Source organism: Condylura cristata, unplaced genomic scaffold (genome assembly GCF_000260355.1).
Source record: "Condylura cristata isolate star-nosed mole 26May11 unplaced genomic scaffold, ConCri1.0 scaffold00030, whole genome shotgun sequence".
NCBI lineage: Eukaryota > Metazoa > Chordata > Mammalia > Eulipotyphla > Talpidae > Condylura > Condylura cristata.
Genome location: NW_004567131.1, coordinates 760,203 through 778,682, shown reverse-complemented (window position 1 = coordinate 778,682; position 18,480 = coordinate 760,203). Strand labels below are relative to the sequence as shown.

The 18,480-nt window shown below is 40.1% G+C and overlaps 1 protein-coding gene across 2 annotated transcripts in view; it reads left to right on the top strand.

The window, feature by feature from the left end:
* SLC35F3 (solute carrier family 35, member F3) overlaps positions 1–5,867 on the top strand; it is a 352,675-nt gene extending 346,808 nt beyond the window's left edge. For both annotated transcript variants that reach the window (XM_004691127.2, XM_012731433.1), the window contains 3 exons: positions 1,042–1,234; positions 2,285–2,374; positions 5,180–5,867. In XM_004691127.2, the coding sequence (XP_004691184.1) occupies positions 1,042–1,234; positions 2,285–2,374; positions 5,180–5,415 (519 nt within the window). In that variant the 3' untranslated portion in view covers positions 5,416–5,867. The remainder of the gene's footprint in view (positions 1–1,041; positions 1,235–2,284; positions 2,375–5,179) is intronic.
* Positions 5,868–18,480: the final 12,613 nt, after the last annotated feature.

The following is an 18,480-nucleotide window of genomic DNA, read 5'->3' as shown; positions in this document are numbered from 1 at the left end:
GAGCTTCCATTAACAGTAGCATTACTGGCCCATTACTTTTTTTGGTGTCTGTGGTTTAAGATGAATATTAGTTTCAGTGTGCACTACACAAACTGAGACTTGCGATGCTAAGGCAGGAAACCACCCTTGACTTTTTAGATCTTTCCACCAGAGGCAATGCATATGCATCACTTAAGATAAAAATGGGAGAAACAATGATGGGGCAGTCAGATTTGTGACTTCCCTGTTAGACAGGGCCTGGAGAAGAATGGCGGAGTGGTCATCCACACTTGAATATCTGGTATAGCTTTGCCATTTAAATCTTTTCCCAGATGATTTTTACAGCCACCAGTACTCAACACGAATCCATATGCATTTCAAGCATTGCCTCATTGACTGAATAAACAAAAGCACAACTATTATAATATCGGGACTTTTTGAATTTTCTGACAAAATGTTGGGAAACATTAGGTGACTGAAATACCTACAGACAAGGACAGGTGCAAGAAATGAAAGCTGGTTGCACTGTGTTGAAACCCACTGCATTTCTAGAATGGTGGTGGAGGGGTAGAGCAGAGATGGACTATCATATATGATATGTGATAATCCCTTTACCTTTCGTTAATAGAAAATATCTTTGTAGCCCAGGCCTTTTTACTTGGGGGTCAACAGTGTGGTACAAAATCAGAAATCATTTTCAGAGATTCCGGAAAGGAATGGTAACATTGGCAGATATTTCTAATATTCATGATACCATATCCCAGTTTCAGGTATCTGGAGGAGAGGAGACCAAATAAACAACATGGACAAATCAAACATAATGTAAAAACTCTTAAGAACCCTTATGCAGCCAGAGAATCACTACATGGTGATATGATGGAGCTGCGAACAGGTGTTGTGAACCTAGGTCAAAACCCAGTAACCCCAGGCCAAGTAAGGTAGAATTGACCTGGCACAAGGCTGACAGTCCACTGTCCAGTCTGCTTGATGATGTGTACTTGGTCCCTCTGGCTTGTTAGCCTTCCCCACAAGCCTTCATCCCTCCCCTTTACTTTCTTGCAGGTTCTGTTCAAGCTCCTCCTGGGCAGTGCTAAATTTGGAGAGGCTGCCTTATTTTTGTCTATTTTGGGTGTGTTTAACATCCTTTTCATCACCTGTATTCCTGTCATCCTCTACTTTACCAAAGTGGAATATTGGAGTTCTTTCGATGACATTCCATGGGGAAACCTTTGTGGATTTTCAGTCCTCTTATTGAGTAAGTGGTGATCACCCATCAGAAGTCCCAGATAGCAATGGCCCTGTGGATTGAAGGGAATCTTTGGAAATCCAGGGCCCTGAAGAAAAAAAAGTCTATTGTTGGCCTTAAATTTCCATTGCTTTTTAAGGTTGTTGTGTTACACAAAGTAAGGTCTTTGTAATGACAACACTGGATTCTAAGTCCAGAGTCAAAGTCCAAGCGGTAGTAGCCAAGAACATTGCTCTCTGTATAGTCAACTATGTATTACCAACTATCAGTAATAATATTTCTGATAGGGTTCATAAAGATTTGGTAAACTAATATAGGTGGTGTTCTAAAACACGTTATTAGTATCAGTTATCATTATTAATGTTATTACCACCACCATTACTTGGTATCAGACTGGCCCTAGCAGATAGGCAACCAGCCAGCTTAGGAGGTACTGATCCAGTTTCTATCAGAAAATTGCATTTCCTATTCATACCATCATCCCAGTGTCATTGCCAACAATTCAGAAAATCAATGTAGGAAGATGAATATTATGGTCCCAGTCTTCTTTTCTTCTCATTAGTTATGTTTACCAATTTTTTTAAAGGTATGTTTATTTATGCATACAGAACTGGGGTACTGGCCTGAGGTGCAGGGGCAGTGAGAGGACTCACCAGAGACAGAACAGACAGACTGATGAAGTACACTGCTGAGGGGAGCAGCAAGCAAGTCAGGAGAGGTCTGCCACACCTTTTGGGTCACCTCCCTGGCCTGGAATCAAATTTGTGCTGAAGTGGCTGTGGTACCTTCCTAGTGCTGTGCTTTAACCTGTTGCGCTACCAGGGAGAGCCCCCATTTTCCTTTTTTTTTTTTTCCTTCTTCAAGCTCAGGAAAGGGAAAAGTAATCAAGAAGTCTCTCCCTAATTGATTAGCCCTTGCAGGAACCCTAAGCTCACTTAGTGAAAGCAAAAAGTAGAGGTAACTTTTGTGACTTCTGGTTAAATGGAGAAGCTGAAATCAGATAGACCAGGGAGGACATAAAAGTTACAAATAACACCCTTTCTTCACTCTGTCTTTCAGCATTCAATATTGTATTAAATTTTGGAATTGCTGTTACATATCCCACTCTGATGTCTCTTGGAATCGTCCTCAGTGTACCCGTGAATGCAGGTAAACTCTATGGCTTTCTGTTTATAAATAAACACACAAACATGCATGTGTGTACACACAAATGATATTCTTGCTGTGCCTGGTACTGAATGCATGCTTGACCGTCTGTCTAGAAAGAGAGCACTTGGGTAAAATGTTTGTTATATATGTAATATTTTCACCATGATGGGCTGGTTTTTAACTTACCACATCAGGATATAAAAAATATAAAACCATCCAGTTATAACTGGTGTGAAATCAGAGATGAGCATCATTAATATTAGTAATAAATGTAGAAAAATAGAGGGAAAAATTTAATGTTTGCTGTCTACTTATATGGGTGAGCTGTGCTCTTCAGTCTGTAAACACACTTACATCGTACCCTGAGCCATACCTCATTCTCCACCTCCCAGCAGAGAGAGCCCTATGGTTCCCACTGAGGAGTCACCTGCACATATAGGTGGCAGCCCTTTCAGAGCTGGTTGCCTGCCCCTCACCTTCCTCTTCCTGGGCTGAATCTTGGATTCCGCACCCCCTCTCCGCTCCCCAAGTGTCCCTGCCTCACCCCTGCCCTTCCAATACAACCTGTTCTTAGCCAGGGGCGGGTTTGTGAGTCACTGTTTTACAGTGCAATCACCCCCTTAAACCTTCCTCCAAAGCCCTCTGCTTTCTGAACTATTAGATTAGAGGACCAGTCTCCCTGGCAATGGCAAATCTTACTGCTCCTGGAAGCACCAGCACAGAGCATTCCACAGTCTGAATCCTTTGCTATGATTTGTCTTCTGATCTAGCACCACCTCTGCCCACCTGGAGGACAGTGGACCTGATTCATCACCTCTCTGGGCCTTAGCTTGTCTACCCTAAAATTGAAGGTAGTGCCAATTCTCATTACCATGATTGATGTGAGAACCAAATAAAATAATCTGAGACAGCACTCACAGTGCAGAAAGCTTCTTCACAGTGCAGAAAGCTTCTGAGCTCTCAGAGAACTGGTTAAAAAAAAAAAAAGGTCTAGCCACTCTGTCTCCATACCCCACAGGGTTCTGAAAAATAAAATAAAAGACTAGCTTATGTCTTACTATGTTTTTACAGTAACACAACATTCTTAGTGTGAGAAGACATATTTCCAGTGGTTTTTATATGGAAACTTACTTTGACCATATCCCCTAACCAGGTGTTTAAGAGATTAATCAAAATTGACTGCAACATAAGAGACTGAATAATATATCAAAGGAATCTCATTCCGTTCTTGAATTGAAGAGAGAAGTAAGAGTCTGCTGTTATAGAACATGTCACAGGGAACTATTGCTAGAACTTTAATGTCTCTCACACTCTCTCTCTCCTCATGTGATCTGCAAATTGACTAACCCCATATGTTGAATTAACATATTCTGCCAATATTAAAAATCAAAGTACTTCTGAATTATAATGGGATAAATGAGGCAGTTTACTTCTACAAAAGGACAACTTACAAACATTATTTCAGGTTTGACTTTTACCCCTCTTAGATTTTCTCTGCCTGCCCTCTAGATGAGGTAAGAGTAGGGGTGCGGGGGGAGGAGAGGTAGGAGAGGAGAATGACAGAGCTAGCCCACAGGCTGGGCAGCAGGACAACCCCATTCCAGGGAGAAGGGCAAAGACACCCAGCCAAGTCAGAGCGTCAGGCCTGTACACACCCAAGTCAGTGCTTCCTCATCAGGAAAGACAAGCGATGTGGGACTCTCTTCCAGAGACAATCTACTGTAGCCAGTTTAAATAAGAAAAGGCAGTCAAGGAGAGGAAAAACCCAAGCCTCTACAAGGCTTTGGATTTCTTGCTCCAATTTTTAATGACTTAACATGAACCCTGCTTCTCCTTGTTTTTTCTCGCCTGATATGAACCATTCATTGCATGAGCCTGTCACAGTCAGAGATGATCCAAGTGTTAAGGCCTTTCACTAGGAATGTCCAGCAGCACAACAATAAATTTATATTTATTATTTTCTCAAAACTATCTCAAGCTTGTGTTAAAAAATTATGTAAGATACAGCTCAGAGATAAAACAGGTTCAATTACAGAACTCTGCAATAAAGCAAGTCACAGGAATTTTTTGGTTTCCCAGTAAATAGAAAAAGTTAATTTTATTCTATATTGTAGCCTATTAAATGCACCAAAGCTTGTTTAAAACAACAATGTGACAGTGAGACATGAAGTGAGATAGCTATTGGGGAAATGGCACCAATTGACTTGTTTCATGCAGGGATGCCATGAACCTTCAATTTATAAAAATTGCAGTGTTTTAAGTACAATAAAATGAGGTATGTATGTACTAGGAAAATGCTTTTAAATCATAACAATAATGTCATTGCAGAAAATATAAAATCTACCAAAAATATGAAGTAATACTCTCATGAGGTAACCATGAGTAAACTCAGTGTGTGTGTGTGTGTGTGTGTGTGTGTGTGCATGTGCTCATGTGTGTAGATATAGATGAAGGGCAGCTAGAGATTTTATATCAGGGGAATGCATATCATGTATATGTAAATGTGTGTGTGTGTAAAACTGCAAATCAGAGTCTGATCAAAGTGCTTGATCATTTGGGGAAAGTGAATGCAAGTGCAAGGCTTCATACCAGAAAGATTTTATAAAATTCAGGTTTTTTACTCAAGGTAATTCCTGCCATCTGGAACAAAACAAAACTGAGGGGGATCCTGTGGTTGAAGGAAGCCAGCTCCCCTGCCAGACGAGGGATGCTCACAGCTTTGCTCCTAAGGAGGATGCACACTTTTTGCTCTGTGCCCAAGGCTTGACGTGTCCCTGAGTAACCCAAGCTCTCTGTCCTGTGCAGTGGTGGATCACTACACCAGTAAGATTGTCTTCAATGGAGTCCGAGTCATTGCCATCATCATCATCGGCTTGGGCTTCCTTCTTCTCCTCCTTCCTGAGGAATGGGACGTCTGGCTCATTAAGCTGCTCACACGCCTCAAAGTGAGGAAGAAGGAGGAGGCGGCTGAGGGTGGTGGGGACCTGGGCTCGGGACCTCAGAACAAGAACAGAAGAGCTCGCCCTTCCTTTGCCCGCTGATGTCCACTCTCTAGAACTCTGCGGTGAACACTCATGTTAAAGATTTGGAGGTCTATTCCTGACAGGGGAACCTCAGTTTGATAAGGTGTACATACCTGTACAGTAGGTAATCTGCAGTAAGTTATATGGTATTTATTGGCATGTCCAATTTGCTTGCACTTTTTTCACATCAGACCTTTCACTTAAGGGTACCAATTCAAGAGGAAAGAGAAAAGAATTCTCAGCTCTTTTTAAATGAATGTAAAGCAGGTTAAAATTATCCTTGCATAGATTGTTTTGGATAACAGACATTCTTGACAAAGCAGGGCAAATGTTTTGAATTTAGCAGCCGAAAATTACATTGCACACTGTGATTATTTTTCAGCTATGGTAGGTCATATTTTGTTTTATACCAGAGCTGTAATCTTAGTTTTAAGGAATTTCACTGAACCAAAAGATAACTGTAAGTTAATTTGGATGGATGGATGGATGGATGGATGGATGGATGGATGGATGGATGGATGGATGGATGGATGGATGTATGGATGGATGGATGGATGGGATGTGAAGAGGTGAAACAGAAAAGAATAATGGACATCTAAAACCATCTGCTATGACAAATCTAGGGGTGGTAATTGGAGGACAGGTTTGAGCCAGGTAACAGAAGGGGAAAGATTAAGTTCAAGCCCCAAGTGGCTTGCTCTTATGTATGTCTCTGTAAGATCATGCAAGAGAAATTACAGTGCCTTCTACAGAATTTTTGTCTTTACCTATGTGAAGCGAGGTGACATTATAAGTCACTGGCGCCGTCTTATAATTTAGATGTAGAAATCTTTAGAAACAAATAAAATTATATGTGTGTGTGTGTGTATGTACAAAAATGTCAAAGTTGATGACCAGCGTAACAGAACATGGCTGGTGGTGTGCAGCACGCATATGAGGTAGACTGTGCAGAAAGTGCATTGCTGGTTGCTTTTACTTCATGACCAAGACTGAAATATTATTTACTGAATCTGAAAAACCTTTTTATGAAACTTTTAAAGCACCAGGCTGTTTACTTACACAATTTAGGTCTGCCAGAAAATTCTATCTGTGATAGATCTGTAAAGAGGGGGAAGGGGGTTAGAGTTTACTATTTTTGAAGTTTACATTGTTACATATGAAATGGAAACATTATTTTGAAATGTTGTCATAACCCAATGGTGCACTCTGTAGCCATGGAGTCTTTCGTTTCATAGGGGAAAGGGGCATTCATGACCTGAACTTTTTAGCAAATTATTATTCTCAGTTTCCATTACCTGTTTGGCCAAACAGATTAATAAACTATTTCAAAAAGAAGCATTCAAGTGCTGTCTTGGTGACACTTTGTTACTTTCCCACTGCACTAGTTCTGGTTTGATAGAGACCTCAATCTTCTCCTCCACCTTCTGCTTTACTTCCAGCAAGTCCCACCATCCTGTCACTTCAAGACAGGTAAATCCAACCAGCCCCCTAGAGGAAAGAAAATTCTACTGAAGCCAGAGTTGACTTTCACAAAACAGAAATGCAAACAATCATCCTGTACTCTCCCTTGGCCTCTCCTTTCTCCCCCAAGTGCCTATCCTTTGCTCAGCTCTGCATATTATTTGTTTCCCTTTCTTGTTCTTACTGGTTTCTTACCTCAACTTACACTGGTCTCTCATAACTGCCTCAAAGAGACAGCCCAGGTTCATACAGTAACATGATTTTCCAGTTCAAGAACCATATTTGACTTCTGTCTTAATTGTGCTAACTGTATACTAACTCTATAGAAAATCTGATCTCCTTAGCTTCATGTCTCCATCACTGCTCATAACTCCTGGTCATACCTGCCTGGAAGTCTAATGTCTCTCACTCTGTTGCTACAAAGAGCCAGGCTCTCTAAGATGGGATGTGAGCAGAGAAAAGATAAAGAGCCTTTTTTTAAAAAAAAAGATTTATTTATTTATTCATACAGAACTGGGGTACAGGCCAGAGATGCAGAGGGTGAGAGGATTCATCAGAGACAGAGCAGGGAGCAGAGCAGGCAGATCGACGAAGTACACTGCTGAGGGGAGCAGCGGGCAGATCAGGGGAGATCTGCCTCACTATGTGGATCTCCTCCGGGGCAGGCGGGGGTCAAACTCATGCAGAAGTGGCTTAAGCTTCTTAGTGCTGTACTTTAACCCCCTGCGTCACCAGGGAGGGCCCCATAATACAGCCTTTTTAGGACATCTTGTTCTACCACTCACATCTAGAACATCTATAAACCATGAAACACTTGGGGGTCAGATCTTGAGCACCTAGCTGTTGGTAACAAAAAATTCCATAACCAATGAATCCAGAACATGACATGAACCCTACTCGGCCCCTGCTGTAGAGCATGGGGCAACAGTATCCTGGACCAGTCATCCTGTCTGAGATTCAGACCTTTCCAGCAAGCCAAGGTGTCAGTCATAAAATGAAAAAGTTGGATAATCCAATACACAAGAATTTCCTTATCCTCCCAATGAATATTAAAGATTATGAAGATCCTAAAGAATTGAAAGCAGCAGTATTCCCGATAGCCAATGAGTGAAAAGAATAGTGTCCATCAATGGATGAATATATATACAAAATGGGGATCATTATTCCACCTTAGAAAGTAAGGAAATTCTGACATATGCTACAATGTGGATGAACGTTGAAGATATTATGGTATGTGACATAAGCTAATCACAAAATATGTATATGTGAGATAACTGGACTAATCAATTTCCTAGAGGCAGAAAGTAGAATAATGGCCAGGAGGGGCTAGGAATGAGGAGTTATTTTTGAATGGGTACAGCATTTCAGATTTGTAGGATAAAGTTGTGGAGATGGATGGTAGTGATGGCTGTGAAACAGTGAATGTACTTAATATCACTGAAATGTGCACTTAAATGACTAAAATGATAAAGTTTGTGTTATATATATTTTACCACAATAAAGAAAAGATTAAAAGGATAAGGTAGTGAAATAAAAAGATTAAACCTCTCAGGAGAGATTAATACTTCATTCAGGACATTATAAACATGAGTGTGGAGAGGGCTGTGGGGAGAATTTGAGAGAGTTCCTTCCAGAAAGCATACAAATCTCTCCCAAGTCGATTTCAAGGAATAGAATGAGCTATGGCAAATCTGACAGGGAACCATGAACAGAAAGTGCCAGAAAACAGTTCCTCCTCTTGAACCACGGAGTTGCTTGGGACCCTTGCTCTGTCTAGGGAATTGTCTGCCCTCTAGAGGCTAGTCTAAAATATCAAAATATTTCCCATTAAGTAATGAGAAAGAAAAGCCTAAGGTAGAAGCTAAGAGACTGGACATCGGTCTTCACTGAAGAAGTTTAAAGGCTCTCAGCAATTTCCAGCCTTCTCCCTTTTTCAAAACACAGTCGTTTGGAGCCAGACAGCAGGAAGTAACTCACCACTCCCTTGTCCCACATGACAGTTGTCTCTAGGAACCCACACACACTGTGCAAACACAGCTCTTGCTTTTCCTAGGCCTTCAAGGAGCAAGAAAACCATGATCAGAAGCCTACCACCTTGCAGAACAGGTGTGTTTCCAAATCTAGCCAAGGAAGCATAACAGTTTTTTATTGTCAATTTTGAAAATAATTTTTTCTAAAATTAAAAAGCGGTTATTGTGCAATTTTGTGAATTGTTAAAATTCAATGAATTGTCCACTAAATATGGGTGAATTTATAGTGTTTGAGTTATATCTCAATAAAGTATTTCAATAAAGAAATAGATGGTGACCATACAGAATTATTTAAAGTTCTTTTCCCAAAATCCAACAAGCAGAGAGGACACTTGTTGGGTAGTTGGCTTAGTTCCAAAGGGCAGCATCTGATCCCCATTTGAAATAGCACTTTGCAATTATGGCAGAAGCTGAACAGAACAGATTCTCCTTCCTGGACCCACTCAGTTGGGGGAAGAGATGATGGTGTGGCCTGCACTGGGCCAGTGGGCTTCAGTCTCCAAGACTCAGGCTCTGAAGTGGAGGTGTCCAGCCACACAGCACTTCCCAGAGGGGTGCTCACCAGCCAGTCCCTGATGCCTCCCTGGGCTCCCTCTGCCTCCCATCTGGGAGGCTCCTGTCCTTTTCCAAATAGATCTTCAAACGCCCACGATGCAAGTAACCTTCCTGTCCACATGCTTCTGAATTAAGACAAAATGCCAGTTCTATTGCTTGAACCCAAGAACTCTGCATAATATGTGGGCAAAAACTGGAATGTTCAAAGAAAGGTTGAACTTCTGCTTGTTGGGGGTGTGATGGGTTGTTATTACTTTTTTGTGACTTCTTTTGTCATTATTGCCTTGCTTGCACTAAAGACAAAGAACAATTGGTAAATATGTTAAGTCATCTATTTGGTAGATAATAAAGAGCATTTAAAACTTTTCACAGTGATTAAATACATGTTTTTTTTTTAAACCAAATGACAGAATTTTCCCTTTTCAGATTTATTTATTTATTCATACAGAACTGGGGTACAGGCCAGAGATGCGGAGGGTGAGAGGATTCACCAGAGACAGAGCTGGGAGCAGAGCAGGCAGATCGACGAAGTACACTGCTGAGGGGAGCAGCGGGCAGGTCAGGAGAGGTCTGCCATGCCATGTGGTCACCTCCGGGGCAGGCGGGGATCGAACTCATGCGGAAGTAGATTTAGTTTCTCAGTGCAGTGCTTTAACCCGCTGCGCCACCAGGGAGGGCCCCGATTAAATATATGTTTAAAGAAATTTAAAACAGCATTACTCTTATATGTTTTTTTCATGTAATTCAATATTGACAAATTCTTGAGTTAAAATTCTGGGAAACTTCAGTTCATGTAAAACTTCACCAAGTTATTCCCCAAAATGGAGTCAAGAGAATCATAGGAAATGAGATTTTATGTAATAGTAATGTATGCAGTGTAGCTCATAAAAGGACATTATGAATATTTTCTTATTGAAGAAAGAAAAAAGAATCCTCTTCCTGTAGAAGTTTAGAAATGCCCAAAAGGCCACTGTCCAGGAATAACTGCAATTGTACTAGCAGTATCAACAGCAAAGACCTGTGTAATATGTGGGACCTTGGAGGGAACCACATGCCTGGGCATCTCATGGAGAAGAACTTGAGGGAGCTCTCAGCACCTGCTCTGTGAGGAAGACATGAAGATAGATGGTGCTGCAACTATCTGCTTAGCTTTTGATCTGTGTTTGTATTTCTACCAAAGTGTACCCTAAAAAGAGGTTTTATGTTATGAGGGAAAAAATAGAAGGAATTTAAAACCCTTGGAATGAAATTCAAGGGAAACAGAAGCGCAGGTAGCCATCTAATCTGTTCAATTTGGAATCGATTCTGTACTCATATGATGGGGGCCTCAGAGTCTAGGGAGGGACGATAGTGGCATCACTGTCTAGTACCTTGTTCATGCCTACCTACGGCGTGTATGTGAGGACAGAGGTGGCACTACACAGCGTTAGCTGTCATCACAAACATACCTGCTGGGTGACCCAAGCTTTTTTGAATCAAAAAGAGATGTCCCTGGAACTTCCTTGTGGCCTAGGGGTTAAGTCTCAGCACCGTCACTGCAATGACCCGAGTTTAACCCCTGGCCAGGGAGCTGATGCCCATGGCACAGCAGACCTCTCCTGTCTCATCCAATGCTCCCCTCAGCAGTGTATTTCAGTAAATCCACCTGTTCTGTTCTTCCTCCTATTTCTGGTGAATCTTCTCAATTCCCCCCCACACACACCTCTGACCTATATCCCAGTTATTTGTCCCAAAGAAAGAGAAGAAGAAGAAGAAGAAAAAAAAAAAAAAAAACAGATGTCCCTAATCATCCTGAAGCTCTCTCCTGAGAGATGTATGTATGTAAGTAAAAATTCTTTTTCTGCCTGTTCCAATTTCACCCCTGTGGTGAGCAAATTGTATTTATGGCATACTTTCCTTTATAATCTGGAATGTGTAAAGTAGACAGCCTGTGGGGATGCTGTCTAGCACTTGTCAAGAATTCTGCAAATATCTTGTGCTTTGCAGACGGCCCTGCTGAATGATATTGTACCAGATGTTGGATTTACTTTAAAGCCCAGGGTGTGTGTGTGTGTGTGTGTGTGTGTGTGTGTGCCTATGTGCACACGTGTGCGCAGAAGCACATTCACAATGATATTTGGACTTTTGATTAACATGTCTTTCCAACTAATTAGCTATTTCTATTTCAAATTTTGTTTAAATAATTATCCATGCAAATGAATTAATGCATAATAATCACCACCTGTTAAAAATCATGTTTTGAGTTAAGACATATATCTGTGTATGTGTGCACACTTGTGCATACACACACACACGCACACACATACTTAACCAGCTACAAGACAACTTTCTTCAATCCTTCACTTCAGCAGTTACCATTTAGAATGGCTCTGATCTTTTTCCCCAAAGCTTAATTTTTCAGAACCAAGATGTGCCATTAGTGGCAATTTGCAGTCCAAGACAAATTTGTACACTTAACCACCTCCATATTGGGGTCATATAAGGGCATTCTTGCATCAAAGGTTTTACAGATTTCCATCTAATGTCATATGTATATTTTTATGAGAGAAGGTGCTGACTTATAGTTAGCTATCACAACTATCTTTTCAAATTCTGTCAGATCCTCTGTTCTTCCTTGCTAGTGACCATTTATTACAATGAAATTCTAGTGAAATCTAGGTTTTATCTATTACAGAGTATTTTGTTTAATGTTTCTAAGAACTTAAGAAAGCTACCCATGTTCTGTCATCTTTCCCCCTTGGGCAAATACTATGAGAACTTTAGATGTCAAGCGATCACTTAATATTTGGCAAGGATTCTGAGCACATGGTGAATGAAAAGATTTAAACACGTGCAAAATGTTTTGTGACTCTGTTAAGTGATAATTAAGGGGCATGCACAGGGCCAGTGACTGGAAGAGGCCGAGGAGACTGCTGTGTGTCCATGTCCCTGTTGTCTGTGAGGAGATTGCACGAATGTAAATGTGCCGAGGATAAGGTCTTCTGCTTAGTTATTTTTGTCTAGGGCATCTAGGAAGCGTGGCAAAATAGAAATGTATCCTAGGACTTTGAATGATGCCTGTTAGTATAAAGCCTGTCAGGCTAGGCATTTGTTAGGAGTGCCACTATGTCCTTACACTTCTTCCTAGTGTATTTTCTAACTGAAGTTGATGGTAGATTTTTTTTTGCCACCCCAACAAAATTATAGGGCTACCACTTTGACTTCTTTTATCAAAGACACTTCTCTACTTTCTTTGACTAGTTATGCTGGTCCATCTATGCACCTTCAAATCTCCATCCTTTCCTTTACTGACTCTTCCGGTTTTGCTCCCCTGAACTGTAGCTCTCTTTATATACAACTAATGCTACAGCCACCATGCTGAAATGTTAGTAAGAATCAATAGCTATGTACCAATTTACAATTTACCAAGCATTTTTCTTGAGTGCATATATCATACCAGGCATTGTTCCCACCACTCCCCAGGACCTCATGAAAAACCACTTGCATCCTATAGTCCTGGCTCTGGGATGTGCCTATTTGTTCATATTGCTGAATTCTGAGTTGACAAATAATGTACTAAATATACCTTCCACTAGAATAAACACTATGAAGTATGTGCTCACCTCAGTCCTATGAAAGGACTAGTGATCCTTTCATCACCCCTGTATTGCCCATAAATGAAGCATTCATAGTGTTTTTATTTGGGAGAATGAATCTGCAGCACCAAAAATATATTCTTTGACTTTATACCACGATGATTCAGCACATAAATACCTGCTTTACTATCCATCTAACCAGCATTTGACTATTTCCCTTGTCTGATAGTATTTGTCTTCAAATTCCTGAAAACAAAAATCACATTAGGTTCAGGTATAAAGGTATAGCAAAATACAGCAGTGGTTAATAGCACTGTGATTTGGAGACAGCAGCACTAGATCCAAATCCTGCTTCTACCATCTATAGTTTCGTGACTTTGGGCAAGTCACTTGTCATGACTAAAAATATTTTCTACTTACAAGATAGTCAAGGTCAAACAAAATAACACATAAAAAAGTTCAGTTCTATCTCTGGCCATAAATAGGTACTCCGTAAATGATAGCATTAGCATCGTCATCATCGACACCATGGCAGGTCTTCCAAGCTTGAGCAATCCCCCACCCCTTTCCAGCCAAGGTCACCGTGTCTCTCATTTTCATTCAGTTTTGTCTGTAATTTTTACCTTCTGGAAAAATCATTTTAGTGTGTGTGTGTGTGTGCACACACAAATATATACCTCATTTATCCATTAATGGAAACTTGGTTGTCTCCATACTTTGGTTATAATAAATAATGCTGCAATAAGCATGGGGTTGTTTCTCTCTACCAGACAATTATTTCCTTTCCTTTAGATATATACCCAGAAGTGGAATTGCTGGATCAAATCGTAGTTATATTTTAATTTTCTGAGACACCTTCACAATATTTTCCATGGTGACTGCACCAATTTATATTCCCACATTTACTACATTTTAATGGCAATGAACCAACATTTTTATTTTTTAATTATTTATTTTCTTTCAATAATTTTTCATTTTGTGCATTTTTTTATCATCTCAGTTGTAATCCCTGTGGATATCCCACCACCACTTCACCCATGTGCCATCACCATAATCCTATGTGCTATTCCCACCCCAGTTTTGATCTTATTCCCCTGTCTACCCCATAAAATATCTCTGGTTTAAAGTTATTTGTTGTTTTTTTATTGTTACTTTATTACAATTGCTTTTTTGTTTCCTGATATCTTATGCTCCTGCTATGAGTGAAACCATTCAGTATTTTTTTTCTTTCTGACTTACTTCATTAAGCATGATCCCTTCCAGCTCTATTCATGTTGCTAAGGCATCTTTTTTTGATTGCTGAGAAATATTACATTGTGTATAAGAAACTCAGTAAAAATAAAGTGAACAACCCCATGAAAAAAATGGGCAGAAGAGCTAAAAAGACACTTCTCCAAAGAGGAAATGCAGATGGCCAACAGGCATATGAAAAAATGTTCAGCATCACTTGTAGTAAGGGTAATGCAAGTCAAAACCACAAAGAGATACCATCTCAGACCAGTGAGAATGGCACATATTTTAAAAAAAATATTTATTTATTTATGCATACAGAACTGGGGTACAGGCCAGAGGTGCAGGGGCTGGAAAGATTCACCATAGGCAAAGCACAGAACAGAACTGGCAGATGTACTGAAATACACTGCTTGGGGGAGCAGCAGGAGGATCAGGAGAGTTCTACCACACCATCTGGGTCACCTCCCTGGTAGGGGATTGAACTCATACTGTAGTAGCTGCGGACAGCTTTATAATGCTATGCTTTAACCTGTTGCACCACCAAGGAGGGCTGAGAATGGCATATATTAAAACAACTAGCAACAACAAATGTTGAAAAGGATATGGGAAAAAAAGGAACTCTCCCACACTGCTGGTGGGAATGCAAAGTGGTCCAACCACTATGGAAAGCTATTTGAAGTTTTCTCAAACTGCTAAAAATGGAGTTTCCATGAGACCCAGCAATCGCACTCCTAGGTATCTACCCAAAGAACACAAAAACATTGATTCAAAAGGACAACTGTATCCCCATGTTTACAGCTGCTCTATTTACAGTAGGGAAGATGTAAAATAAACCCAAATGCCCAAAAATAGATGACTGGGTTAAAAGAACCAACATTTTAATATTTGAAGAGTTCACAAAATATGGATTTCTGACTTCACTCAAATGACGCTTCTTAAAAGTAGTTTTCAGGATTGATCACAAAAATATACAAAGAACAGATGAAACTCAACAAAAATAAAGTAAACAACCCCATCAAAAAATGGACAGAAGAGCTAAAAAGACACTTTTCCAAAGAGGAAATGCAGATGGCCAACAACCATGTGAAAAAATGTTCAACATCGCTTGTAATAAGGGAGATGCAAATTAAAACCACAATGATATACCACCTCATCCCAGTGAGAATGGCACATCTTAAAACAACTAGCAACATGGGCCCTCCCTGGTGGTGCAGCCGGTTAAAGCACAGCACTAAGAAGCTAAAGCCACTTCTGCATGAGTTCGATTCCCGCCTACCCCGGAGGTGACCACATGGCAAGGCAGACCTCTCCTGACCTGCCAGCTGCTCCCCTCAGCAATGTACTTCGTTGATCTGCCTGTTCTGTTCCCCACTCTGTCTCTGGTGAAGCCTCTCACCGCCTCTGAGCCTGTGGCCTGTACCCCAGTTCTGTATGTACAAATAAATAAATCTTTAAAAAAAAAAAAAACTAGCAACAACAAATGTTGGCAAGGATATGGAGAAAAAGGATCTCTCCTGCACTGCTGGTGGGAATGCAAACTAGTACAACCACTATGGAAAACTGTTTGGAGTTTCCTCAAACTGCTAAATATGGACCTTCCATATGACCCAGCAATCCCACTCCTAGGTATCTACCCAAAAGACACAAAAACACTGATTCAAAAAGATACCTGCACCCCCTTGTTTATTGATGCTTTATTCACAACTGGAAAGACATGGAAACAGCCCAAATGCCCCAAAATGGATGACTGGATTAAAAAGATGCGGTACATATACACAATGGAATATTACTCAACAACCAAAAAAAAAATAAGCACATGTCTTTTGCAGCAACATGGATGGAGCTGGAAAATAGCATGCTTAGTGAAATAAGCCAGAAAGAAAAGGAAAAATACTGGATGGTTTCACTCATAGCAGGAGTATAACAGACCAGGCGAGAAAATAATAATAATAATGAACAGCTGTATACAGAGACATTTTATGAGGGTGGAGTGGGGAATAGGATCAAGAACAGTGGGGGCAGAGAAATGCACTGGACTATGGTGATGATAGATGGGTGATTTGGTGATGGGAAACAACTGAGATGGAAGAACGTACAATATCCCTGAGAGAATGGGACACAGAGCAGCTAGTTTTTTTTTTACTTAGCTATTGCTATAATGCGGGATTTAAAAAATCACCTTCCATTCAATGGCTTGTACGAAGCAAGTATTTCCTCATGTTTCCCGATCATGGTCATAGTCACAGATCACTGCAGTTTGGTTGACAGGTTTGACTCAGTTGAGCAGCTCTGCTACAGAGGAGAATCTGTGAGAGTGGGATTCAGGTCTGTTTCACATATGTATTTTTCTATAGCCCAGGCTAAAAAAACAGTAGTTATAGGAGATATTTTTCTTGTGGTGGATTCACTGAACACAAGAAGAACCCACCTTGCACATGATAGCCAGTCATGTGCAATTGACCAATACATGTCATGTGATCAATCTGAAAATAAGCACTGGGGTGGAATATAATTTGACCCCAGTGGATGGGGTAGTGAGTGAATATTTGCGGACCAAAACACTATCATATAACAGTTTCAAGTTAGGAAAGAAGAAAGATAAGTACTAAAGATGGATTCCGAAGTCATTATGCATGGGAGGTTAGCCCCAGAAGGAGGATTCTGAGTAGCTGAGGGGTAAGAGAAATAACTTCATCCAAAGTTCTTTATTAAATAGAGATGTAACCTTTTTTGTTTTTGTTTTTGTTTTTGGCATTAATTACTTCATTTACAAATTTGGCTTTAAAGAACATTGACAGTTAAATTCCAAGTTTTGTTATTCTATCACTGAGATCTTTTCTAAATTTCAAAATTAAGTATCTAACAGCCTCATAACTACCACAAGTCAGATATCACAAAAAAGTATGACCAAAACCTAACTTTATATCTCCCCCTAATTCTGTAATTCCCATATTGCCCCTATATTAGAAAATGCAATTTTACCTAGTTTCTCAATCCAAAACCCTTAAAAGTAACAACAGTAGTGAAAAAAAATATTCACCTTGCCAAACACTATCCCTATCAAAATTTTTCTATAGCATTCTTAAAAGATATAGAACAAACACTACTGAAATTCACATGAAAACACAAAAACCCCAAATGGCAAAAGTAATCCTGACCAAAAAAGAATAGTGGTATCACACTCCCAAGGCTTCAAACTATACTATACAGACATACAAACAAACAAAACAGAATTGGGAACACAGAAATAAACCCACACCTATATGGGCAGTTAAGCCATGAGTAAGGAGTGAGGAAAATACACTGGAGATAGGAAATCCTCTTCAATAAATGGTGCTAGAAAAACTGAACAGCCAAAGGATAAAGAATGAAACTTGATCACTACCTCACACTATACACAAAAATCAACTCAAAATAGATAGAAGACTTGGATGTAAAGCCCAAAACCATTAAACACATAGAAGAAAACACAGGCAAGACACTCCACAACATAAGCTCCTTGTATATCTTTATGGATTTGACTCCAAAACAAGAGTAGCAAAAATTAATGTTAATAATTGGTACTAAATCAAACTAAAAACTGCCTCCATGGTGAAAGAAACTATCACTGAAATAAAAAGATACCCTATTAAATGTGAGAAAATATTTACACAATCATACATCTTATAAGGAGTTGACATCCAAGATCTAAAAGAACTTGTACAACTCAACAAAAAGGAAACTGGAGAAAAAAAAAATCAGTAGAAGAGTTAAATAGAAATTTCTCCAAAGACATACAGATGGCAGAAGATACATGAAAAAATGTTCATCATAGGGCAGAATAAAGACACTGAGACAACTACATTCAAACTCACACGGGATTATATAAAAACAGACTATAGACTTTCATGCTATGAGTTTCAACTCAGGGTGTTCTGAGTCCAGAACACCCTGGACTCACTACAAGGAAAATAACCAAGGGAGAACCAGTGATTGGGGATTTCCCATAAGGAAGCTGCACAGGCAGGATTAGCTGAATCCTGCAACACTGATCTGGGAACACCAGTGGCTTCTTACTGGCTCAGCTCCTTTAAAAATCTAGGCGCCCTGACGCCAGGAAGCACTGCAGAGGGAAAATGCCTGAGGCAGCAGCTTCGGCTGCTCAGCAGCCTTTTGTCCCAGCCCTGCTACAACCCTGGAGATAAACTGAGACAATTCAGCTAGGGAGAGGAAACCAAATTGTGGGAAAA